Raw genomic sequence first — 26,804 nt, 5'->3', positions numbered from 1 at the left:
GCTGTGTTTTGGATATTTCCACAGCACCTAAGGAGCCTGTTCAACTGATTTAAAGTACTAGTCCATGGAGCTGAGAGCCATCGGAACCTGACAGCGTTTTCCAAAAGCTGCAGGTTCCAGGAAAGCCATGTCCAGCCACTAGGACTCCAGACACTTTTCTCATTTTCAGAGACTCGACTCCCTCCAAAGGTGGCTGCCGTGACCCTTGGTCACAGCTCTAGACCCAGGATCCCGTGGCAGACGTGCATCTGATGCACGTCTGCCAATCCACTCACTGTTAGCTTGAAGAGAAGTAAAAAGGTGGAAAGCCCATTGCAGAATAAAAACAAGAAAATTAAAAAAGAGAGAAAAAGCATTTGTTGAGCCCTTGCTGCTGCCATGAACTGAGGATCCAGACAGAAAGAGGAGGAAGGAGAGCAAGGGAGCAGCCATGAAGGCCTCGGGAGGCGCGCCCCGTGGCTCTCGCTCTCACTTCAGCAATCTACAACGTGTATTAATTCATCAGGGTCTGGGCTGAAGTTTCATGGTTATCCACAAGATTTCGGGAAGGACATTTACACCCAAAAAGGTGTTTTTCAAGCACCGAATGGCTTCAAATGTGGAATAAAAAGCCCATTGCAGTCTCCTCTAGGGGGCAGCACCCACTGAATCCCAAACTTCTGGGATTCCCCACTCAGGATGCCTTTAAAAAACCAAAAACCATCTAATGGCCACGGTCCAGATTGATCCCTCGTCCCTTTAAGAAAGGGGGAGGAAACACTTAGGGTTAGAGCGGGGAGGATTTCCTTGGCAGGTCCCGCACTGACCCTGCTCCTCCAGGACACTGAGCTCCGGAATGCCCCACTCTCCCCTGAGCCCCCGAAGCGGGGCAGGGGAAGTCTGGCGGCATCGGACTCTTTCCGGCTGCCCATCAGATGCAGAGACATCAGGAGAAAGGGCCTGCGGCAGAGACAGGACCCCTGACTGCCAAAATGAGGACAAGCTGCCAAGAGGAAAGGGCCCGTCTCTCTGAGCTCTAGAGACAGACGTCGAGAAGCCGCCCGGACAGCCTCAGGATCAAGGCCATTTTCTCCTGGTTCATGATGGGGGGAGGCCCTGGGCCCTCTCTAAAAGGACTTCTGCTTCACTGGCACATGTCTAGGTCTATGCCTTATAAGGCAGCGCTAGCTGAGGGAGTGCTGCAGGCGCAGCCCTCCCCGTGGGGCACCCCTGCAAGACCACCCGGCTCCTACCAGCCTCATCGAGGAGGAAATGGGTGACGGGCTCTCCTGATACCCTGGACTTTCTTACCAACTTTTAAGGAGTTTACGATGGTAAATGTCAACATTTATTGCAAGTCTTGTGTTTTTGTAGCTAGTGACACAAATGATTTCAATGAACGTTAATTACTGAGACATCCAATCAAAAGTCTTGAAGGACCATGCTCTGGATGTCACACCCTGGCCATCAGCAGGCACGTACTAAGTGGTAGACCACCACGCTGCACGAGGATGCCAACTAAGAGAGGCCTCGGGGGATGGCTCCCCATGGCAATGCTCCCTCCCCTCCCCTTCCAGGCACTCACCAACCACCTGTTTGGGAAACCGGGCAGGACCCAAGTCCAGCCCCGCAGCCTCCTCTTTTCTGATCGGGACAAAAGGCGTATCGATACGTACAAGGTAAAGAGCGTCAGGGACAAAGTCAGTAAGAAATGTACCCGTAGTGCTGTGATTCTGAATGGATCTCGGAGTCTCCCGTCTTCATCCTTCAGGTTATAACCTTCTGCTCTCTTATCCCGTTCACTTATTTTCCATAATTTAATAGTTTTATCTGAAAATAAAAGATCTCGTTCTTTACGTGCGGATGAGAAACTTGCTCCCCGGCCCCGGGAGGGCGTGGGGACCACCAGAGCCTGGCAGACCCTTCCCCCACCCTGGGATTTCTGCATCGAGGGAACATCAACAAAATGTTGCGGACACAGAATACGGGTTCAATGTTTTTATCCTGTGACTAATCTCATTAGGCCTCCCATTTGTCTAATGATTTCTATAGAAGGTTTAACTCAGAAAAAAGTCAGATGGGCTCAAAGCAGGAGCAGCGGAGGAAGCGCGCCACCCGAGAATCACGGCCAAGTGGAGCTCCCACGGGGGCGGGAAGCCTTACCGTTAGTAGACAGCAGGAAGTGAGCAGCGTTCTGTTGCGGCAACCACCTAATCTTATTAATTTTTTCCTCAATTTCTAGACTTTTCAGATAGTCAAATTCAGGCTCGTGACTTTGAAAGGTACTGTAAACATTATATTCGCCCCTAGAATGAAGACGGCTTTTATTCTGAAAGGAAAACATGACAGTCGTTTTAATGAACGAACACGTGTCCAGAGGGAGGAAGCATTTATTACGCAATCTAAGAAGTCAAACAATCCCACATAAGAAGGAAATTAAAGAACAAATGATGCATCATGGGCCAAGCAGGCGGTGAACGATTTCTCTGGTTAAAGGGACCTCCTAGGGAGCAAACTCCCTCCAGCAACGAAGCTGGAGCAGTCAGGCTCTCCCGGCCTCAGGATTACATTTAAGAAAGAAAAAACTTCCGACCATCTACACGGAAAATCACCTGACCTTCAAAATGTAACAATGGCAACTGTGTGGTCCTAATCACTGCTCACGCTTAACTGGGAAGTGGCACTATATGGCAAGTGCCGACTGACTACGTGCCAACGGCCGTGCCGAGCACTGGAGACGGCCACCCTCCAGGGCTCACAATCTAACGGGAGACAACACGCAAGCAGATATACGCAAAGCAGGCCAGGCACGGGGCAGAGACAGCAGAGGGAAGGCATCAGAACGAAAGGGGGAGGCAGGAGAGCCCGGGGGCAGGGGGGCAGCCAGAGCTGCCGTCCGAGCCCAGAGGTGGAACATCTTGTTCACGGGGCGGCCGGGCGGCCGAGGGACTAAGGTGTGGCTAGGTGGCCAGAGCTTTGGCCCCTGGGGGCAGCAGGGAGGAGGTTAAGGCCGGTACCAGCCGGGAAAAGGGGCAGAGGTGAAACTGACACACCTCAGCGCCATATTGGTTACGAGGGGGAGAGGGAGGAGTCCAGATGAGTCCAATATCAAGAGCCAGAGGGACCGGAAAACACTAACCGGGAAGATTGGGGGAGGGGAGAGGACTTAGGGGAAGAGTTCTGTTTCAGACACGCTAGGTTTAGAATGTCTATTGGACAGCCAGTTTGAAATATCTGGGAGGCAAGTGGACATGTGAGGCTGGAGCAGGAAAGGCAGTATGGGGAAACTGAGGATCCTTGAGAGGACAAGTTATATTCTGGCATAAGAACAAACATAGAGGAAGGAGGTGCTTTTAAAATTTCTGAGCACTAATTAAAAACCTTCTAGGAATTATATAAAGTAACCTTGGAAATTGGTGAAAGCACTGCCAGATGGGGGGGATCACCCCAAACGTGTAAATGCTGCCGTTTCCGGCGCCCCCCCCCCCCCCCCCCCCCGGGGCCGAGTAGAGAAAGCAGTGTCGTTCGCTATCTGCGCCTCAGTGCCGGCAGTGGCGTCTGGCCCTACTAATCCATCGTCTGTGATGCCCTACCCGAAAGTCTGAGGACGCACCCTGCCCCTGAGCTCAGAGACCCCGAACCCCTGGAGCTCCTTAGCCCTCTTCCTACAGCCAATGCGACTGCAAAGGGAACTCTGCGCTCAGGAAGGGCCCATGAAACGCAGCCCCGGGGGATGGGGCCCAACCCCCCCCCCCCTCATTTAGCTCGGCTTCCACACCTTTTCCAGACACCTGAAAACCCAGGTTCAGTGCCGACACTCCTTTTCTTTGTCTGTAAAATGGGGCTCCCACTCCGGGTCTGTCTGCCTGAGGGAGTAAAAGCTGCTTCCAGGCTTCTCCTGTGTGCCAAAGGCTCTGGTCCCTGCTTCCAGCTCAATCCAGCAAGGTCATCCACGGGGCCTTTCTGGCTGCCTCTCCACTGGGCTGTCTGAATCCCTGACTGATGGCCCCAACTTTTGGGGCTCCCCTGATCCTTCTGACCTGGCTGCATCCTCTGCTCTCTTACACCTGCTGTCCGGCACATCCCAAGTGCCCTAGGCCATCTCAGGGCCCAGGGCTTCGGCTGCGACCCCGCTGAGGGGTCATCTGTCCCCCTCGTCCCTCCTCATCCTCCCACTCCTGGTTCCTCACTTGATGCTTTTCCTCTAGGACCTTCTAGGGTACCAAGTGCTCTTCATCAAACCCTAGCCTGAGACCCAGGCGGGTGTCCATGCTCGGGAGGCAGAGGGAGAGGCTGAAGCTCTGTCTCTACTGGTTATGGAATAAAGCCCCCCGCTCAGCATGCTGTTCTGCTGATGCCCTGCAGAGAGGCCAGCGGCCACCCCCGGCCTCCAGATTCCCCTCATGTCTGTTTGCCAAGGAAATCCTACTGCGACAAAGCAGCCTCTGCACAGGGAGCTCGGCCGTGGAACTTGTGGGCCAGACAAGTCCACATTTTGCTTTTTGAAGGATGATACATGTTCTGCCCATTAGAACCTAGTGGTGCGGGCCTCGGTTTCCTGACCTGTAAAAAGGCGAGGGGGCGAAGCAGAGAGGAGCTCTGGGGTCCCCGCCAGCTCTGGCGCTAAGGTCCTAAGGTGGAAGGGTCAGGTCTGTACAACACTGCAGGGGCCGCCTCTGTAAGGAGGCCGGGACAGGAAGCCCGGAAACTCGGTTTTCTCGTGGCCGGGGGACTCTATTTTATGGGTGCTGAGGGCTAGGGCCTGCTCTGTCATTAACTGACAACATCAAAGCACAGAATGGGAGACAGTGGCGACCTGCAATAGTCTTTATCAGATGTTTTTGCTTCACTTAATAAAGGAAAAAAAAAAGAAAAAGAAAAATTCTACAGAGGGTAATGGGAAATGGTCAAAATATTTAAAAAAAAAAAAAAAAAGAAAAAAAAAGAAAGAGGGCAAAGGCAGGGCCCTTTATCCCGGCACAGGTAAGAGACCCATCTTTGTCAGGTGAGACTCACTATTCTAAGGGCAGGTGCTCAGAAACCTGAGCTGGCTGAAAAAAACAAAGCTCACTGTGGTGGACATTAAAATATGTCGACTTTTCAGCCAAATCAGTTCAAATCGTGGTCGCCAAAGCAACGGATGAAGATTTCGTTTCTCTCCTCACCGAACCCAGGGCCCAGGACAAGTGGGGAGGAGGCTTTTGGCCGGAGCTGGGGCGTCGAGAAGGCCAAGCCAACAGGAAGAAGGCGGGCCGGGGGGACTCAGGCTGCCGGGCTACCGGACGCCAGTCCGCCAACTTTGCATTCTTTTTGGGAGAAAAGATTGGAATAATTAACACAAAAAATAACCAAAATTTGAGGGGGTAGGTTTGCACAAGTGAGCGGTTCCTCCTAGGGGGCGCCATAGTGGAATCCCCAAAAGAAACAGTATGTACAGGGTGTGGGCGTAGGCATGACCTCGCAGCCCCCTCCCCCCCAACAGAGCAGCCAAGCCTTCCCTGTGAAACAATAAAGAAAATCCTCCAATTCCAATGGCCAAAGTCAAGGCCGGGGCCGGCTATCAATGTCGGACGGTCTGCCACAGACCCGGAGACTCCAGGGAAGATCTGACGCCGCCAGCGCTCCCCTATGAGACGTCGCCCCCCAGTTTCCAAAGGCGCAGAAAGGGCGCCCTGCCGAGAGGTGGGGCCGGGCCCGGGGGAGCGCGCCCGGCAGAGAACCCCGCATTGCCCGGCCCCTGTGCCCCCACCCCCCACTGGTGACATCAAAGAATGGCCCCCCTACAGCTTCCGGTAAGCAAATCCTCGCTGCTAGCAGGGGCGCCAGCATTGGCTGCAGAACACAAACACATCACCTTCTTCTGCAGTTAGAAGACTCCCTGCGGGACTCAAGGGGAACCCGGACCCTCTGGCCTCCGCTCCACATGTGTAATGCAGAGCAGATCAAGGGGCAGGGGGAAAAGGGCAAGACCCGCACCCGGTTTCCCCCGCGGGGCTGCCCGGCCTCTGGGCTCCCCGGACAACGAAGACGGATGGCCTGATGCCGGCCCCCCTCCCCTCGCCATCCTTGTCTGGGCGGCTACTGGCTGGAGAAGACCCTCCCTCCTGAACTTGGCTCGAGAAGCCAGTTTCCAGGAAGCTGGCCACAGCCCCCCGGTCCCCCCCACTTTTACAGGAAATTCGAGGAGCTCCCAAAAGACGAAATGGGTCCAGGGAAGGTGCTTAGGAAGGCGAGAGACATCCCTGGAAACCACGGACCATCTCTCTCCTTCCCCCGGGAAGCAGGGGGGGCCGGGGGCCGCTAACCTCGGCTGGGGCGGGGGGGGCGGGGCCGGCTGGTCCGGCCCCCCTCGCTGTCTTTTAGCTGCAGAGTGCCTTTTCTGCAGGAAGTGCTGCACCCGCCCTGGTAGCATGGAGGGCCGGCCTCAAGAGCCACTTACAGGAAACTGCAGACTGAGCCTCCTCTGATATCCCAGGCCAAGCAGCTTCAAGACCGGCGCCGCCAGGCATCAGCTAGGCAGAAGAGAAGACAGTTACTGGGGGGGCCGCGGGGCCCCCGGACGGCTCCAGAGCCTTCCCCGAGGGGGCCCCGGGCCGTCCGGAGCCGCAAGAACCTTCAGGGCCTCGGGGCCCGGCGCTCCCCGAGCCGGCGAGCCCACCCTCACACCGACCCCGGAGCCTGGCCGGCCGGGGATACCCACCTGGGCCCGCCATCGTGCTCCTCGTGCTGTGCTGGGCGGACACAAATGTGGGCACGTACACAATCACACATGCACACGCACGTACACCCACTGCGCGCGCACACACACACACACACACACACACTCACACACTCAGAGAAAACTTGCCCAGTCACCCATTCGGACTTTTCCTGGCAGGGACGTGGCATGGTTGGCCAGTTTCTCCTCCAGCTTTTACAGAGAGGAAACTGAGGCAAATGGGGATGTGGCTTGCCTGGCCTGTGAGACCGCTCTGGTTCCTTCGGGCACGGAACACGGCGGTGGCTCCACAAGGATGCTCGGGGGCCTGACCACGGGCAACCCTGAGGCACCCCAGGTCTGCGAAGCCAGAGAATTGAGGACAGTTTCAAGCTGGGTGGGGGGCGACCGCTCCCCCAGGGCCACGCTGGGCTGACTGGGATGAATCTAGTGACTCTATTAACGACCCCGAGGAGGAGAGCAGCGAGACTTGGCGGGTCTCGTCTCCCACGAGTCAGGACAGGTTGGGGAGGACAACTGTAACTTCCCCCAGGTTAAACGTAGCCTACGCAAGTATTAGACATTGCACCCTTGCTATTTCACTGTAGAAAAGTGCTAAATTTAACCATCTAGTGTAAGAAAATGGCTCTTCTCGGGCGGCTGACTTGTTTTTACAGAAGGAGCACAAATAAACCAAGAACTCTCTGCCAGTCTCTCCCAGAATCCTTTTAACACTCCACGGTCCAGGGCCGTGCGCCCGGCTCCGGCCCGCTTCCACGAAACGTTGGCATTGTGCGGAGTAACCACATGTATCCTGCGGTTCTTAAGTCACTAACCTCTTGTTCTTTCTGAAATATAACCACTCTGCCGCCCTTGTCTCCAGTTGCAAGAAGATCTCCAGAGTAATTAAATTCGACAGTTGAAATGATATCAGCTGTTAATAAAACACAAATAGAAATTACACGATTTATTTTGGAAGAAAAACAAAACCAGGCCAAATTTAGAAGGCCCCAGCCAGAAGAAAATAGAAATCCAGCTCTTCCTGGAAGAAGCAAAATCCTCTCGCACCTTAAACTGAAAACTTTTTGTCATCAAAATGAATCGTCGGCCCTCACACCCCCCCGGACGCTGGGCAGCACAGTGCTCCCCTTGCCCGAGCCCTCCCCGCCCTCCACCCCCTTCAGCACAAGCGCAACTTGAACAGTTTGGAGCCAAAGGTCGAGAGTCACTGGGAGAGGTCGGCACCGACACGGGGGCTTTCTAACACTAACCCTCCCCCATAAATGTTGGGGACCCACTCTCTTGGGGGGAAGGCCAGGAGGCAAACCAACTGCCAGCACTTTGAGCCAAAAAGGCCTTTGGAAATCATCTCGTCCAAGGCTCTTGATCTTACACATGTTGACGTGTGGCTCGAATGGCACTTTTCGGAAGATCGTTTCATAGGACACCTGGAGCACACGGGCTCCCCTCAGACGGCACAAACATGCCCTGGCTCTGCTTCCCGCAGGGCTGACCCCCATTTCCGGTGGGGCCCTTCAGCTACCCTCCAAATGCACCCAGCGTGTGCGGGACTGCCCAGGAGATGCTGGAGGCCGGGGGCTGCAGACGGACCACCCCACATCACGACCAGGAAATGGCCAGGCGCATCATTATTACTGTATCACGGAGAGGGGTTCTTTTTCAACTAAGAAATTCGAACAATCCCCGGGCCTAACGTCCACACGTCGGGAAAGAAGCGCCGTGTCTCTGCCCGGAGACAATTCTCCTACTTCCGAAAGGTTCTCCAAATACAGGAAAGAATCGGGAGCTCGGCTCCTGTCCGCTGACGTTAGCGTCTTGTGACTTGGGCAAAGGAGGAAGGCTCTTCACTACATTTCTTAAAACTACTACTACTGGCTCAATCGGCTAAAAAAAAGCGAGCCGGCCCGGGTGAGATGCAAAGAGCGGCACTGGGCTGCAGAAGAATCGGACTGTAGGAAACGGTTAAGGAAGGGGACGGCAAGAGAGAGGGAGGGGGAGAGAAAGAGGCAGGGAGTCTGGGGGGGGAGCCTAAGTCACCAGCCTCACTTTTCCTTCTGGAGAAATACAAGGTAGCACGGATCTCCAGTCTGGATCCTCGAGTTCAGATGGCGCCTCAGACCATCACTGGGACAATCACGCCACCACTTGCTGCAGGTTCTTCCACCATAAAAGGGGGGTCATAACAGCCCCTCCCTCCCAGGGTTATTGTAAGGATCCAAAGAGATAATTGTACAGTGCTGAGCCCAGGAACATGGTAATAACCACTACATTATTATATTCTATTACATTATATAATCGTCATTATTCTCACAGAGGGATGAAGACAATGTTACCTAGCCCACGTAGCTGAAATCTCCCATTCCCAAGAGGAAAAACCCGAGGTCCCAAGTGGCCTTGCAGACTCGAAGGAGGAAGGCGTGGCCCCCGCTGCGGCTCTGGGCTTTTCTGCTCCAAGCTTGATGGTCATTAATGGAGCCCAATGTCCAAGAAAAGGCCCCTCTAAGGGATGTGGAGAGAGGCCCCCAGTGCTGATCCGCAGGGACACGAAGCCCAGAGGGGCTACCCTCTTCCCAATGCCGCCCCGGCGGGAAGGATGGAACCATTCTTTCTGTCCTGATTGGATCACGCGGATTCTGACCACTCACGGCTCCAGGGGCCGCTTAGGAAGGCCAACAGGAAGCGACGTGGGGGGAAGGGGGTGCTACAAGATGAAAATCATGAGGAAGTTGGGGCATGGTTCCCAAGGCTGGACAAGCCCGCAGTTCTGCAAGGTCTCCAAGCCCACAGAAGGTCTACTAGAAGAGGGAGATTTGCTCTGCAGCATTACAGGGTGGGGGGAGCCGCCCCCACACCAAGGGGCAAAAGCTCCCCCCCCCAACCAAAACTGACCTCTTCAGCCCCAGGCCCTCAGGCTCCCAGCCCAGGAGCCGTCCACGTCCAAGCCAGAGCCAAGGCCTGGGGGTCCCTCAGGACCCCCTCACACCTGAAGCACGGCAGAAGCTGCTGGGAAGGGGGCGGCCTCTCCCCACGCCAGCCCAGTCTCTACTCGGCCACTAAAGTGAAAGTCAAGCTCTGATCGTATCACCCCCCCCCCCCCCTTAATAAACTCCTTTTTCTTCCCTTCATCCATGTTGGGCTTTTGGACTCCCTCCAGCCCATCCACTTGATTCCTTCGGCATGTTCTGCAAGCCAACATCTGCCACCTGGCGGCGCCCTGCCCAGAGGAACCAGTGCCAGCTTCTGGGCCCTTTCTGTGGCCATCCCGAGTGCCCGGAATGTCCCCCCCTCACCTCCTGGGTGCTTTCACGCCCCAGCTAAAATTCCACCTTCTGCAAGAATGAGATCCTCCTTCAGGACACTCAGTCTGTTCTGGACCCAGCTCATTCCCAAAGCTGGGGGCATCATCGCCTTCCGGGCACGCATCCTTGCGTCTCGCCTCGCCCAGTGTCGGGCTCCCAGGAAGTGCCAGAGAACAACTGGCTGACTAAGAGGATGGCTTCCTCACCGTGGCCCTCTCCTCAGGGGGACGACGGATCCAGGCTTGCTACTCATGCTCACTTGACCCATCCCAGCCAAGATTCAGGAGGTACAGGGGCTGAGGCCATGCTCTTCTGGGAGCAGCAGCGGCCATCGGACGAGGAGGGCGTCTCAGACAGACACACGGACTCCGGCCCCCTCCTCTGTCCCGCCGGCCACTGGGCTCTGGACACTGTGTCAGGGGCATCATGTCTGGGCCACCCCTGAGGCCGGCTTTCAGTCCTGGCAGCTCAGGAGACTCACGACTCTGGCCATTTGTCAAAATGACCACAGATTTCTCCTGGTTTCCGGCCTGAGGTTTGATGACTTTCCCCAAGATTATATCCGGAGTTGTGACTTCTGGGCCATTCTTCCTCTGGGGAAGGCAAGGCCAGGGATCATTAATCGTTACAATACTGACTCCCTGCCAAGTATAGAGCACTGAACAATGTGCTAAACGGGAACGTGCGTCAGGGCTCGCTCCCCAGGGGCTCCTGTGCCGGAGAGGGGTAGTTCTCTTTTCAAGTCATTTCCATGACAAAATGGTACCGGCTTCTGACAATGAGCCATTGGACAAATCCCAGCCAGGGCACGTCCAGCTGCTTCTGCACAGGGGCTGCTCCCCAGGATGGGGGCTGAGGGCCCTGGGCCGGAAGCTTGAGTGTTCCCAAGGGCCTTGGGTGCAGGGCCCTGGTCTGTATCCAGCACGAAGAGGGGTTTGTGTGGACATTTGGAAGGTTGGGCGGACGGATAGTCAGGTCCTATTATTCCCGGCTCTCATGGAACCTGAGGTACGTGGGTCAAACCCCAAGGAGAAAAGCTCTAACTCTGGCCAAGGCTGGACAAGGAAGAGCTTCCTCCAACGCCTAGAGTACCCACAAAGGCTGTCCCTCATCTTCGAAAAGCTGGAGGAAGGCTTCCATCAGGGAAGCTGGGAAATGTTCCCACCTCCCACGCCCAGGCCCCTCCAGCCTGTCATAGGTGCTGAAGGTCAGCAGTGGAGGTACCCAGTAGCTCCTGTGCCCTCAGCACAAATCCCTGACAGGGGGAGGCCGCCAGGTTACTTGCACAAAGAGGGAAGGTGAGGAAGCTGCCTTTTTGGCTCTGAAGTGGCCGCCCCACTTTGGTCTCCAGCTTTCAATCAGCCTCCTTGGGACACCCAAGTCTCGTGGCCGGGTTTTCCCTTTCCTTTCCCCACAGAGGCCGTCGTTGCCTCAGAATTACTCGGAAAGGGCTTGGCCACCAAACTTGGGTATCACACAGGATGGAAGGAAGCAGAGAAGCAGAGAGAGGATTTCAGAAGGCAGCAGCTCTGCATCCGGCCTCTCCCCTCTTAGAACAGCCCAAGGTTGCGGGGGGCTTATGCGCGCCCTAGGCAACAGCATCTCTGAGGGCTGAACTAGGCCGCAAATGGTCAGGGGCTACTGCATTTCGGGGGGCATAGTTAACACTGGAAGAGAAATGAAGATTTTGAGTCAAAGGGCAGAGGGGTCTGAGTGACTCCCCCAGAAAATTCCCAAGTGTATGGCAAGGTCAAGCTGCCATCCTTTGGCCCCAACACAGGACTGTGGACGCTAGAGGCCACTGACCCCCAAGAACTTAACAGAACTGCTGCCCGGGACAAGTACCCTCGTTATACACTTAGATGAGGCCCCCCAATCTTCTCTAAGGGAGCAGTGCAGCGGCTCTTGGCTCTGAGATGTGACACCTGAGAGAACATCCTGGTCCTTGGCAGAAACCAAAAGGGGCAAAGCTAGCAGGACAAGGCAGCTTCAGATTAGCAGACAGTCAAGAGCGGGGAGGACAAGTGTGCGATGGAGCAGGTGACGCCTGGAAGCCGTGCACCCATCCTTTATTCCCCCAGGAATACCCATCCCATGCCCCCATCTGCTTGGCCTCCGCCGGCATCCCAGCTGAGAAAGGGCCCGCTTCCTTCCCTTCGTCCTCCATCCTTCCTCTTCTTCAAAAGGACCAGCCCACCCGAGGACCGCCGGCCTTGCTTCCTTTGAAGACATTTCAGCTTCTGAGAGGGGGCTCTTCTCCCTTTATTCTAATGTTAGCGCTACATCATGCTGCAGCTCCTTCCCACGGATCAAATAAACGGTCATTTCTCTGAACTCATCTTTGTATATCAAAGGTGTTGCTCTTCTCTGATCTTTTCATTAGAAACGCTTGGAAATTTTCAATGTTGGAGGTGTCAAACTAGGGCCGTGGGCCTACTGGGCCCTAACCAGACGAAAACGTCTGTGGGAAATCCCGAACCAGATAAATAGAAATGCAATGCGACCCAGAGCAGAAATGCTGGGGTTTTTGGAAGCCAGTGACAGGGGGCCCCGGGGAATGCATTTCTATTTGAATGGGACCCTACTGTTCCACAGCTTCACAAGGTTCACTGCTGGATGACCACCCTCAGCTCTGCGGGGTGGCAACTCCGGAACGCTGTCTTCTACCACCTCGGATTTTCTGCAGATGCTTCAGTCTCCTCTGGGTGCCATTTCCCCCCATTAGACTGCAAGCTCCAGAGGTCAGGGAGAGCATTCTTCTTGTCTGTATCCCCAGCAGTTCACAAAGACCTGTCTCACAGCAATGGCATCAGCAAGGTTCATTGAATCGATCTAAAGCTGACAGGGGCAGTACAAACCTAGCGGACAGGGCAGAGTCACAAGGACCTGAGTTCAAATTCAGCTCCAGACCCTGACCATGACCTTGAGCAAGCTACTGTTAGTCCAAGTTTCCTCAAAGAAAAATGCTAACTGGACCCAAGCCCAATAAGAATTGATGGAAGCCTTAACGATATCAGACTGACAAGAAAACTTAGGAAAAGAAATGAAAGTGATTCAAAAAAACTGAAAAGAGAATAAATAGCTTGGTAAAAGAGGCATAAAAATATATTGAAGGAAATGCCAGTGTAAAAAGGAGTAAAAGAGGGACAAAAATCCACTCAAGAAAATTACTCCTTCAAAATTAAATTGGAAAAATGGGTTCATGACTCTGAGACACCAAAAAACATTAAAACAAAGTCAAAAAGAATGAAAAAATAGAAGAAAATGAAATATCTTATCAGAAAAACAAGTGACCTGGAAAAGACATCCAGGAGAGATTATTTAAGGATTATTACCTGAAAGCCATAATCAAAGAAAAGTCTAGACATCCTATTTCAAGAACTTATCAAGAAATAATGCCCCAATATCTTACAGCCACTGGGCAAAATAAAAGCCAAAGGAATCCACTCTCACCTCCTGAAAGAGATCCCCGAATGAAAACAAGAAGTTCTAGCCAAATTCCAAAACTCCCAGGTGAAAAAAATACTTCAATCAAGCTCTAGAAAGAACCAATTCAAATACTGTGGAACCACAGTCAGGATTACACAAGATTTTGCAAATTCTACATTAAAGGAGCAGAAAGTTTTGAACATGAAATTCCAGAAGGCAAAGAAGCCAGGATTAAAACCAAAATTAGCTTACTCACCAAAATGGAGCATAATCCATTTAATGAAATGGAAGACTTTGAAGCATTCCTGATGAAAAGATCAGAGCTAAAGAGAAAATCTGACATTCAAACACAAGACTCACAAGAAACATAAAAAGTAACCATGAAAGAGTCATTAGAAGGATCTCTAAAGTTACTGACATTTCTATATGGGGAGATGATACATGGAACTCCTAAGAACTTAGGTAGAAGAAGTATCCACAGAGGGAAAGCACACATGTGAGTCAATTATGTTGGAGTGATCTCAAAGAGAGGCAGGAAAAAGAGGGATGCACTAGTGGAAATGGGAAGGGAGAGGCAGAATGGGACAGTTTTTCTCCTATCAAAGAGATACACAAGGAAGAACTTTTATAGTAGACAGGAGAATGGGAGGGTGGCAGGCAATGCTTGAATCTCAAACATAGGAACTGCTTCAAAGAGGGGAGAATATAGACATACACTCAGTTAGGTATAGAAATCTATCTTATCCAATAGCAAAATAAGAGGAGAAGGGGACGAAAAAGTGGGGCAGGAAGGGCTAATAAAAAGGAGGGTGAATTAAGGAAAACAGTGGTCAGAAGCAAAACAAACTTGAGCAGAGACAAGATAAAGAAAAGAAAAAGATAAGGGGATAGAGGGAAATGCTCAGTTAATAATCCTAACTGTGAAAATGAATGTAAATGGGATGAGCTCACTCATAGACGCCAAAAAAAAAAAAAAAAAAAAAGTTAGAAACCAGAGTCCAAAAGCATGCTGTTTATAAGACATACTTGAAACACAATGACAGAGTTAAAATAAAGGATTGGAATAGAATCTATTGTGATTCAGCTGAAGAAAAGGTAGGGGTTATAATCGTGATCTCAGACAAAGCAAAAGCAAAAATGGACCTAATTAATAAAAGATAATCAGGGAAACTACATTTTGTTTAAAGACAATATAGACAATGAATATCAAAAAAATGTATGGGCAAATTTCTCTGATAAAGGTCCCATTTCTCAACTGAGTCAGATTTATAAAAAACAAAAGCCATTTCTTCAATTGATAAAATGGTCAAAGGATATTGAACAGTTTTCAGAAGAAGAAATCAGTTATCTATAGTCCTATGAAAAAATGCTCTAAATCACTACTGATTAGAGAAATATATTAAAACAATGCTTGAGGCACCACTTCTTATCCAACAGAAATAATAGCTGCTGGAGGGGATGAGGGAAAATAGATAGAGCGACCTGCTGGAGGAGTTGTGCACAGATCTAACAATTTTGGAGAACAATTTGCCACTATGGCCAAAGGGCTTCCAAAACACTACTCCACCGATCCAGCAATACACCACTAGCTCCGTACTCCAAAGAGAGTGAAGAAAAAAAGAAGAGCATCCCTACGAACAAAAATACTGATAACAGCTTTTTGTTGTGGCAAACTATTGGGAATGCTCGTTAAATGGAGAATGGGCAAACTGTAGCATATGATTGTGCTTTAAGAAATGATGAAGCCGGCAACAGCAAGATTAATACATGGCCACTCTCAAAGAAGATGATTCAGGCCAGCCCCAATGATCTTATGATGAGAGCCGTCTACATCCAGAAATAACTGTGGGAACTGAGTGTGGATCACAACATAGCACTTTCACTTCTTTTGTTGTTTGCTTGCATTTTGTTTTCTCTTTTTGATCTGGTTTTTCTTGTGCAGAAAGATAATTGCATAAATATGTATACATATATTGGATTTACATAAAGTTTCACCATGTTTAACATATATCGGATTACTTGCCATCCAGAGGAGGGGATGAGGAAAAGGGAAGAGGGGAAATTGGAACACAAAGTTTTGCAAGGGTTAATGGTGAAACATTATCCTTGCCCAGGTTTTGAAAATAAAGTTCAATAAAAGAAAAGACATATAGCAAGTATATTACATAAAATGCAGTGTTACCAACAATGCTATGAAAGTAAGAAATGGTTTAAAGATCATTATGGAGAATCTGCATAACTGGAAAGGGATCGAGTCTGATCCTAATGTAAAATAACACACTAAACAACTAGGGGATGATTTCACAATGTTGAATAGATCCTCTATGAAGAATTTATGGAAAATAACACATATTTGTTGTTGTTCAGTGTCTGTGCCTTTGTGATCCCATTTGAGGTTTTCTTGATAAAGTTACTAGAGTGGTTTGTGGTTTCCTTCTCTAAAAGAATAAATATATGAATGAATGAAGCATTTATTAAGCACTTACTATGTATAAAGCTCTATGCTAAGTAGTAGGAATGCAAATACAGGGCATCCTAAATCTTAATTCAGTTTAAGATTAATTCTACAATTTCTAGTGCTTAATTTTGAGGATCTTGTGTCTTTCAAACAAATCAGATTTATTAAACTCTTGTTTCTAAGAAGCAAAAAATAAAATTGATGAAGTAGATAGTTTAAAAAATATAACAATAAGACAAGCTCTACATGTACTGATGCAAAGAAAAGTGAGAAGAACCAGGAGATCTTTGTGCAAGACCGGTTGATTCTGATCAATACAAGGATCCAGGCCAGTTCCCAAGGCCTCCTGATAGAACATGCTGCCCACCTGCAGAGTCAGAAGAAGCTGTGAGTAGGAAATAAAAGAGTTTTTTTCCTCACTTTATTTTTCTTGTTTTTTTCATGAGGTAGCTAATGTTAAAATATGCTTTGCATGAAGCTTCATATATGGGTACAGCTCAGAGACATTGCAGGCTTGGCTCCCAACTATCAATAAAGTGATAATCACAATTGCTGTGACTCACAGCAATGTAGCGATCCAAGACAATTTCAATAGACTTGGGGTGGAAAATACCATCCTCGTGCAGAGAGAACGGGAAAGAGGGAGAAAAAACTTGATTGCAACACAAACTTTTGAAAAGATGAAAGTTTACATGTGTTTGAAAAAACAAAATCCTATGGGAAAAATAAAGTACATCCTATTAACTTTTTGGTTTCCCAATGCAGGTAGAAATTGAGCTTGCATTTTACTGTAGCCTATTAAGTGTGCAACATGTTAAGTCAAAAAACCAACAGACATCTTTTTATGAAAAAACACTGCTAAACAAATGCTAACCTTCACCCAAGCTTTCAGCAAGCTGATTTTTTTTCTTTTTCTTTTAATTTTTTTTATTATATATATATATATTTTATAATATTATCCCTTGTATTCATTTTTCCAAATTACCCCCCCTCCCTTATTCCCTCCCCCCGACGACAGGCAATACCATACATTTTACATGTGTTACAATATAGTCTAAGTACAATACATGTGTGTGAATATCATTTTCTTGTTGCACAATAAACACTAGAATCCGAAGGTACATGCAACCTGGGCAGACAGATATTAGTGCTAACAATTTACATTCCCCTCCCAGTGTTTCTTCTCTGGGTGTATCTACCTCTGTCCATCATTGATCAACTGGAAGTGAGTTGGATTTTTTTTTTTTTTTCTGACAAGAATCTCTTGCCTTGATGTTGGGGCTGCTAGAGCGTGAGGTGGCTGTGGCAATTATATGAACAAAATCAAGTCTGCCCCACTGACTGACTCTTCTTTTTACTTGAACACTAAGAGACCATAGTAGAGGCTAATTAATTGGCCTCCCTGCACTATTTGGATTGCCAGAGGTACAGTGCATCAAATGCCAGACCTGGGGTCCGGCCAGCCTCAGGCATTCTCTGGTGAAGTCACTCCACCCGGTCTGCCTCAGTTTCCTCATTAGTAAAATGAGCTGGAGAAGGAAATGGTAAACCATTCCCGTAGCTTTGCCAACAAAAACCCCAAAGAGATCATGAAGTATGGGACATGACTGAAAAATGACTTCAATTTCAATATTGTTGAGTCTAAGGGAACAGAGGCCTGAGGAAGAGCTCCTGATGCTCCAAATAATGAGATCCCAGATAACTAAGATAGACCAACAATCAAGTCTGAGAATTACCCGGGTGTGATGCATAGACAGGATGGAAGCGGCGCTGTAGGAAGACAGCGCTGAGATCCTTGCTTGGGGCCCACTTCCCATACCTGGGAAGCCCACTAGAACCAGATGCGCCTGCACAGGAGAGCATTTCCTGGCCTTCTCAGTGAGCGGGGAAAGAATCTGGGATAAAATTTTAAAGATTTAATGAGTGCAACTGACCAATGTCTAGAAGGCAAGATAAAAGATAAAAGCAGCAGCGATGGTCAAGAAATGACATTTTGGTAGACTTTGATGACCAAAGTGTTTGGAGAACTGTGTAAATAGAACAGAAAAAGAGTAAGCAGAGTGGTTGAATGACAAAGTGGTGAAAATATAAACCTTGAAAGCCATTTCGAAAGCTGCTCAAAGACACTCTGATGAGGAACACGGCACAGATCTAGCACCTGCCCGGGCACAGCACTGTGCCAGGCAATGGGGGTCCAGAGGGGACAAACCACACAGCCTCTGCCCCCAGGAATTCCTAGTCTAGTCCTTGAAAAAAGCATCTACTGCCGTCTAACTCTACCCACTGATTCTGTTCCTGGGAAGAGTAACACCCATTCCCCAACTGAAGGAAACCAGTCATTAAGTCTTCAGGTCTTCCTTCCTGCCTTGGGTCAACAATCCTAACCCTAACCCTCCGTCCCTCCTCCTTTTCCTCCCATCCCCCTCTCCCCCAGCTGGAGAAGACTAAGGACACACAAATAATTGGAGATCGGTACCCAGGATTATCCCGTAGGGCTGCCGGCCAACGTCCAACAATATTCCAGTCCTGTCAATCACCATCACAAGCCCCAATCTGGGACTCCAGAGACATGGGTCTAACTACGATAATATTGAGCGTTTCCTGAGCAAAACACTGCATTATTCGTTTCTCCACCTGTAAAATGGGGCTAGGGATAACAAATGCCACCTCAAGTTTGTCATGAAGACTTTTTAAAAAGAACCACGGAAAAGTGAATTACTGTGGAGAGGGAGGGGCTTTGGGCCACAGGAGAGGGCAGCGGGAGGGGGAGGGGGAGGCCAGGGCAGAGTGGCTGTGAGCAGGTGAGCATGCAGCAGGCGCCAGGACTGCCCCACACTTCAGTCAGTAACTGGCTTCCTCCAAGCACTCTTTCAAATTACTCAGACACAACCATTCAAAAACACTTAAGTACCTCCTAAGCCTTCATTGAGCCTGGCTCTTTCCAGAGGGGGAGGAAAAGAGGAGCCTTAATTTTCTTCTTCCAAATGTAGAAAAACAAAGCGTGTACAAAAATGGAAAAGGAGGAGGCGAGAGAAGAGCAAAAAGCAAATTGTCGCTAGAGCCTCTGAGGAACAACAAGAGTTTGCAGAGTTTCTCTCTCACGGGAGAGCCCACGACCCCATCCGGAGCCCACAGAAAACCACCCAGACTTGTGTCACGTACACACTCTGGGGAAAAGTGCCACTGATGCCCTCGGCAGAAGCAGCTGCCCTGGGCCTGCCTGTGACTCGTTAGGATCAGGGAGCGGGGAGGTCAGCACCTTCTCTGAGGACAGCTCCCGACATCAGCACATAGGAGGACCATCACCTCCCTCCGGGCTGTGGGCCCCTGGGCAAGCACTTGTGCCCGGGATGCCTCATCTGTAAATGACCGGGAGAAGGAAATGGTGACCCCTCCCAGTGTCTCTTACAGAAACCCCCAGCGAGGTCCGGAGGAGTCAGGCGGGACTGAGTAACAAAAAATAGTAGGGAAAATGACTATTCAATTTATTCAGCTCTTCCCAAGGGCTGCCCCCCACAGAGGAGACCAAACACCCCTCCCCCTTCCAGAAGGCTAAGCTTCTGGGCCGGGCGGGGACTCCCAGAGCAGCGTTGGGGAGGGATCCCAGGAGCTGCCCTGGGAAAGGCCCCGTCCCTAGCTTCAGTCAATGTTCAGAACATGCAATTTAATCAATTATCAGTAACGTGAGACACACATAGTACCCCGAGGCCGATTCTCATTAAGATGCTGCCTTCAAAAGTCCAGAGACAGGGCCTTGGACAAGAGCTGACCAGATTTCCCAGCCTTGGTCTGAATTAAATGTTTCTGATATTTGTAAAACTCAATGGAAAAAAGACTCAGAATGGAAATCTTAAAACCTCAGCACCTTCCCCACTTCTGCACAAAATCGGCAAAATGTTATCCCCAAACGCCCAACTTTTGTTGGCTGAAGTTTCCGAAGCGAAAGCCCTGTGGTGAGCGGAACCTGAATGCAGCAGCGCCCACCCCCGGCCTCCCCACTGGGGGTTGGCTCCTCTCTCCTCCCAGCCCTTTCCCAGGCTTCTCTTGGGCAGTTTGGCTGCAGAGGAATTCTGACAACCTGCTGCGGATGGGCCGGCCCGGGTCAGCTGTCCCCCGCAGGACTTAAAGACCGGCTCTCCTGTCATTTGGCTCAGCTCCGGAAATGGGGTCAACGGTTCAGCCGGCCACAACCTCCCCCGCCCGAGTGGGGGCAGGACTCCGGAAGGCGCCCCTGGGAGCGCGGCGGGACCCTCCGCGGGGTCGCCTCGGGCACCTGTGTCTGTGAATGAGGCCCGGCTCCTTCAGTCCGCTCCCTCGAGGGCTCTGAGCGCAGAGCTGAGCGGGGCGCTTCCTCTCCCAGCGGAGACTCTCCCCGGGGCACCATTACACTGTGGCCTGGAGCCGCGCTCCTTATGTGGCTTCTGAGCCTCTGAGAGGGTCCGGGCTGAAGCCGGGCGGGCACGCGAGGCCCCGGGGCACGTGCCGGAGGCTGGCGAGGGGCCCCGGCTCCCCCCTTCCCAAGGGGCGGATGGCAGAGCAGGGACGGGGCAGGACAGCCCCACAGGGCTCCGGAGCGCAGGGGGGGCCGTGGAGTCACCGCCCAGGGAGGGGCCTTCTCTTTTTCAGATGGAGTCTCTGCACAGCGCCGGGAGCACAGGAAGGAGGCAGCCCCCCCCCCCCCCCCCCAGTGCACTGAGAGTGGCCCGGCCCGACCTGGTGTCGCCCCCATTCCCAATCTACCCCCCTCCTCTGCACGCACGGACAGAGCGATGGCTTCTGGAACCCGAGCTGACTCATCTACTCCTAGCAGGGCCTTCTCTGCAGCAGGGGAGGGGCAGGAGCATTAATGGAGCGCCTACTGTGTGCCGGGGCGCCCCAGCTCACTCACATCTCCCCCATGGGGACATCCCTGCTCTTCCCCCCTCGCCCTCCTCCATTTTTCCCTCCTCACACTCCGCCCTTTCCCAGGCCAGGGCAGAGCCCAATTCCCGCCTCCCTCTGCTTCCGGAGCCCCGGACTCCTGGGGCCCAGCCCCGCCCCCTCAGGGTTCCGAACCCGGTGCCCCCCCCACCTCTCCTGGGCCTTCAGGCTTGCTGACCTCTGCGGCCTCTGACCTCTCCCCTCTCTCCCAGATGCCCCACACTGGCCTCCAGCCCTGGTCCGGAGGAGGCCGGAGGGAGGAGCCCGGGGGAGGCCGGGGCGGGAGCACCTCCGGCCCGGCCAGCAGGGACCCCTCAGCAGAGCCTGGCCGCGGCTCCTGGGACAGAGCTGCGGGGCTCCTCCCTCCACGCGGCACCCACAGACAAAACGGGGACCCCTCGGGTGAGGGGGCGCAGAAGCGGGAGCGGCCCCCAGGGAGGGGCCGGGGCAGCTCCACGGCGTCTCCTCCATCCCTCTGGAAGAGTCTCATAAACTACCCGATGCCCCAGGAGGGCGCAAGAGCCCCAAGGGGGGAGAAAACTCGGTCCCCCCCCAGGCCGCAAGCACCAAACGCGGGGAGGGGGGAGGAGCCGGTCAGAGGGGGCGGGGCGCCGGCCCAGGCGGGGAAAGCTGTGCCGCCCCCAGGGTCAAGCCTCTCCCCCCCCCCTCTCCGGAGTTGGGGCGCCCGGTCTCCCCCTTATTCTTCCAAGTGCCCCATTCCAGGCCAGCCCTGACTCCCGGACGCTGCGGCCTGCAGGAGGGAGGAGAGCGCCCCCTCAGGGGCCTGGTGAGCCCCGGGGTCGGGTCAGCAAGGTCGCCCCCGAGAAAGGGGGAGCAGTCAGCACTGGGGGGGAGGGTCCACACGCGGGGAGGGGGAGGGGGCTGAGGGAAGGGGGAGGGTCAGGGGGCCGAGAGGAGGGGGAGGGGACTGAGGGGAGGGGGAGGGCTCGAACGGTCGGTGCGGAGGGGAGGAGATCCGAGCGGCCAGCCCGGCGGGGGAGGGTCCGAACGGCCAGCGCCGGGGGTGGGGAGTTCCAGGCGGTCCGCCCGGCGGGCGGAGGAGGAGGGTCGGGCGGTCGGCCCGGGCGCCCTTACCTTCGGCTACGTCCTCGTCGATGGCGCCCTTCACCTGCGAGAAGCACCACTGCACGTCGCTGCCGCCCATCGCGGCCGGGCCGCCGCCCAAGCCGCCGCCGCCGCCGGCTCCTGCAAGCAAGCACACGGTCAGCCGGGCGGGGGAGGGGCGCGGAGCGGGTCACGGCCCGGGCGCCGGGGGGCGGGCCGGGCCGGCGGGGGCCCGAGGCCGGGGTGGGGGGGGAGGGGGGCCGGCGCCTCACCTGCCATGGCTGCCGGGCCGGGCCCGGGATGCGTGGCTGATCGGGGCCGGGGCCGGGGCCGGGGCCGGGCCGGGCCGGGGTGGGCGGCGGCGGCGGCGCCCTGGCTGGGCTCCTGCAGCTCCGCCCGCGCCTCTGCCGCCGCCGCGGACCGAGCGCCGCCTCCCCCCGCAAAATGGCGCCCCGAGCCGGCGCCCGGATCGATGGCGTCACCGCCCTCCGGCAGAGGCCCCGCCCCCGAGCGGCCCCGCCCCCGAGCCCTCCTTCCGAGGCTGCGCTCCATGCGCCGTCCGGAGGCCCCGCCCCGCCGCCGCTCCGAGCCTCCTCCTATAAGGCTCCCTGAGGCCCCGCCCCAGGGCCCGCCTCCCGAAGCTCGGCTCCCCGAGGCCCCCGCGGCCGTGACCACGCCTATTCCCGGCCTCTCCCCCGACACCTGTTCTGAAACCGCACCCCTCCCCCCACCGCGGCCTTCGAGGCCGGCCCCTGCATGGCCACGCGCTCCCCGCCCCGAGGCCCTCCCTCCTTCCTAGACCCGCCCTTGAGCCCCTTCTCGGCCTTCTGGCCCTCGGGCTAAGCGGAGAGAGGCGGGGAGGGGAAGAGAGGCGGGGAGGAGAGGGCCCAGAGTCGGAAAAGATCTTGGAGATCTTCAAGTCCATTTCACGGGTCGGGAAACTGAGGCCCAGCTGGCCTGGGGTCTCCTCGGGTTTTCTGACTCGAAGCAAAGGTCACTGGGGGCGGGGCCCCGCGGAACGTTGGCCAGAGGGAGGCCTCCGGTGACTGAGAGGACCCGGAATCTCCGAACTGGCTCGTAATTGACAATTTCGTGCCCTGTGGCGGTCCCTCCGGGACCCGTGTGAGGGCCAGAGCCTCCCCGCCCCGGGGCCGCCAGGGGCACCTACTCAAACATCTGTGGCGCCCACTGCAGGCCCCGGGGGACCTTTCAGTCACTCACCGTGAGCCCTCGGGGGCTCTCTCGGCAGGAGGATGGGGGCCTGGCCCCGGCCTCCACCTGCGGCTCCGCCCTCCCAAGGACCAGGGGGCTGCTTGGGTAAGGCCCGAGGAGCCCTTGCCCATCTGGGTCTCCTACTTGGAAGAGACCCCGGCTGCCCAGTCCCCGGAAGCCCCGCCCCAGCTCTCCCGCTGAGTGACAGCCCGCTCCCGCTGTCCTTCGTCTGCTCAGGTTCTCCTGACATCTAGAAAGGGGTCTGTCAGCCCCAGACCGCTGTGGGCGGGGCCGGAGTGAGCTGCCCCCTGCGGCCCCTCCGGGTCCTGCGGACTGCTCCGCGGCCTCCCTGTCCCGCGCTTGCATTCCCCGGGCAGCCAGGCTGGGCGCGGGGCCCAGCTGTCCTCCCGGGGGCTCTCTGTACACGTGGCGGAGCTGCCCCGGGTGGGCCAGCTTTAATCCAGGAGGCTCGCATGTGGCGGGAGATGCTCTCACCTGCTCCTGATAAACTAGAAGATGACATTTTCTAAAAGCCTCCCACGGACGCAGACGCTGCCAGCAGCGGGTGCGGGAGGAGAGAGGGAGCAGGCAGTGGGTGCGGGAGGAGAGAGGGAGCAGGCAGTGGGTGCGGGAGGAGAGAGGGAGCAGGCAGGGCTGCTGCAGAGCGCCTCGCCTCCTTGGCGCCTGTGAAGTGTCCCGAGCCCGGCGGTCCAGAATCCTTGGGCCTGGGCCTTACCTTCTCTCGCCCAGAAGAAGCAGGGAAACGCCCTTTCTCCGATGGTGGCCCTTGAACCTTGGCCGGGGCTCCTCAGTCAAACTGAGACAGCCCCCCCCCCCCCCAGCTCGAGGCGGGAGCGTACACCAGGACTCAGAAAGTGCAAGCCCTGACTCAGACTGTCGCTGTGTGATCCCGTGCAAGTCGCTTGAGCTTCGTTTACCTCAGTTTCCTCCGTAGTACAGTGGTGATCATAGCGTCTGCCCTGAAAGGCTACCAGAACAGCGAAGGATCAACAGATCAGAGGGGATGCTGTTTGCCAAGAGCTTGGCAGTGGAGCTGCCGCCACCATGGTCCAGCCCTGTGGCACCTCCTTGACAGGGCCGCTGTCAGGCTGCCAGGAGATAGTGCAGGTAAACATTCGCTGTTATTGCTGAAGGAGCCCCTGGAGACTCAGTGGAAGCCTCCATCGCAGGCTTTTTTTTTTTTCTTTTCCTGAGGCTGGGGTTAAGTGACTCGCCCAGGGTCACACAGCTAGGAAGGGTTAAGTGTCTGAGACCAGAATCCAAGGCTGGTGCTCCATCCCCTGCGCCCCCTAGCGGCCCCTGATGGCAGGCTTTTGAAGGAGCAGGAATGGCTCTGGAGGTGAAGGCCATTCTGCCCCTCAGTGTGGAAGATCTCACATATTGTGGGAGGGAGTGCAGGTTTTTTTCTTCTCATTTTCCAGGAGTGGGTACTGAGGCTCAGAGAGCTTGGACCCCTGTTTTTCAGCTAGTAAGAGAAGCAAGACTTGAAAATACCCAGAGAAAAATCCTCATTTCCCTTTGCAAAATCCCTTGGGCCAAAAATCTTCGTTCAGCCCCCAGGCATTCATTCTGGCTCCTGCCAACCCAAGGAGCCTAGGGTGTAGTGTAGACCCACCCTTGGCCCACCTGCATGGGCCCCAGATCCCCCCCCCCCAAGAACAGGCTGGTTGAGCCACACAATTTGGAATCTCTGCTTCCCTCCATGATGTCACAATTACGCTTCCTGAGCCTCTCTAGAAGCAGCGGGGCCAGTAAATTCAGCAGCCTCAGTCACAGCCCACAGATCTCTTAAAGAACAGCAGTGGTCTCATCGGGAGCCAATGAGCGTGTGCAGGCACACGAGAAATGGGAGAGCAGTAGGTAAACACAGCGCTATCTTTAGACGACTGCTTTTAGTATCTGCAAAAACAAGGACTTTTATAGTTATGAGAAGATAATTAAATCGGCTTAGAGAATTTCCCTTAAGGCGGTGGGAAAAGCTGGCGCTTGGATTCTGGAGGCGGATCTCGGAGTTGCTACAGGCTATGCATTGAGGAAGGACAGTGATTAGCAGGCCAGAGGCCAGAGAAGGATCTTGAGGGTCATGCCTAATGCAGGACGGGGGATATTCAACTTAGAGGACAGGAAATGAGACTCGCTGCCCAGTAACCGAAGCGTGCTCTGTGGAACAGGGATTGGGTTTGTTCTGTTTTCTTCCAGGGGCAGATCCTGGAACAGTGGGGGGATCAAAGAGACCCATTTAGCCACTGAGGTGAAAAGCCCCTTCCCCAGTAGAGAAGCCTTCAGGAGATCATGGCTTTCCTCGTGGGAGAAGTCTTCAGGAAAAAGCAAGATATGGAGCCTGGGGCAGAGATAAGGGGGGAGATTCCCGCCCCGATTCTGGCTGGATTAGACCTCTGGTTTCTGTGAGTCAGTAATCCAGGTGGGGATGCTCAGCAGGCAGTGGCCAAGCGACACTTGGGCTCAGGAAGCCTTCAGATGGATAACAAAAGCTGGGGGTCATTGGCACAGAAATGATCATTTAACGCCTGGGAGCTGAGGAGAGTGATTTTTTTTAAGGTACAAATCCAATTTGGTTACTCCCTGTCTCAGTACCTCCTAGGGCTCCCTACTGATTCCCTTCTGACTCTGAGCCCTTCCCAGCTCTGCTCCAACCAATCTTTTGAGCTGCCTTTGTTACCCCTTATCTCCTCTTCTAGGCCTACCGTGCAGTCACATCTACTGCACCTCCCAGCTCGGTTTGCATTGGCCACACCAAGGCCTTCCTTGCACTTGAATTGCTCTCCCTCCTCAACTCCACTACACAAAATCTCCCTTCCAAACACAGCTCAAGCTCCACTCTAAAGTAGCCCCTCCCTCCCTCTTTTCCTCCCTCCCTTCTTTCACTCTCTCCCACCCTCCAGCTCTCCTTTCTTCCCTCCCACTCCGTCTCCTTCCACCTCCTATGTAGAACTACTATGTATTTATTTGGGATTTTTTCTCTATATACCCATATTTATTTTTCATAGCCAGTTTCGCACATGCATGTCGCCTCCTCTGATAGAATGAGGGAAGGGCCTGTGACATCTGTCTTTGTATCTTAGCTCATTGCTTGGCAAATAGGACACAATAGACGTCTTTGGAGAGACTAATTGATTGGTTGAAATCAGCAAGAATGGAAGTGTAGAGAGAACCCAGGACAAGGCCTGAAGGAACTGCCACCCTTGGGGGAAGGAGAGGCTGATGGTTTGGTAAAATAAGGCAGAGGCTCGGGCAGGTAACAAGAAAGAAGAATGCCATCGGAGGGAGGAGGGGTGTCCTGTAGGGGCTGAAGCTTCTGAGAGGCTGAGGAGAAGGAGGGAGGGAGGGAGAGGGAAGGGCCTGATCATCCATAAAGCAGGTTCTGAAGGCATCTCGGCAAGCGTTGAAGACTCAGTGGCAGCAAGTGTGGACAAGTCACTAGGAACAGTCAAAGAGGTTGTTACTGGAGGAGATGGAGGGGACTGGAGAAAGATGGCAAGGAGAAGTTTTGGAGCCAGATAAGAAGATAGAGAGGATACGGACTCCACCAAGACAGCATGTAGCCCACAGGTGATCCCTTGGTTCTTCAAAGAGCAGGAACGATATCCTTGGGTTCTCCTGTGCTTCTGCCACTGGAAAGATGAAAAATATCTCTTATGTTTTTGCTTCCCTTTGATGATATTCATTTCCTTTCTTGTTTATT

The 26,804-nt window shown here is 53.7% G+C and overlaps 1 protein-coding gene across 3 annotated transcripts in view; it reads right to left on the bottom strand.

The window, feature by feature from the left end:
* The window catches only part of PPP2R2D (protein phosphatase 2 regulatory subunit Bdelta), a 29,812-nt gene extending 7,413 nt beyond the window's left edge, over nt 1-22,399 (bottom strand). The window contains exons 1-5 of one of the 3 annotated variants that reach the window (XM_074297195.1): nt 22,141-22,399; nt 21,899-22,009; nt 7,513-7,610; nt 2,143-2,308; nt 1,697-1,809 (exon numbers count right to left, since the gene is read on the bottom strand). In XM_074297195.1, the coding sequence (XP_074153296.1) occupies nt 1,697-1,809; nt 2,143-2,308; nt 7,513-7,610; nt 21,899-22,009; nt 22,141-22,147 (495 nt within the window). In that variant the 5' untranslated portion in view covers nt 22,148-22,399. Of the gene's footprint in view, nt 1-1,696; nt 1,810-2,142; nt 2,309-3,757; nt 4,930-6,418; nt 6,486-7,512; nt 7,611-21,898; nt 22,010-22,140 lie in introns of those variants that run through there. The other 2 variants (XM_074297196.1, XM_074297197.1) reach the window with 2 other exon arrangements.
* Between the last annotated feature and the right edge of the window lie 4,405 nt (nt 22,400-26,804).

Source organism: Sminthopsis crassicaudata, chromosome 2, assembly GCF_048593235.1.
Source record: "Sminthopsis crassicaudata isolate SCR6 chromosome 2, ASM4859323v1, whole genome shotgun sequence".
Taxonomy (NCBI): Eukaryota; Metazoa; Chordata; class Mammalia; order Dasyuromorphia; family Dasyuridae; genus Sminthopsis; species Sminthopsis crassicaudata.
Note: the sequence above shows the minus strand (reverse complement) of the source record. Positions and strands in the feature narration are given on the sequence as shown.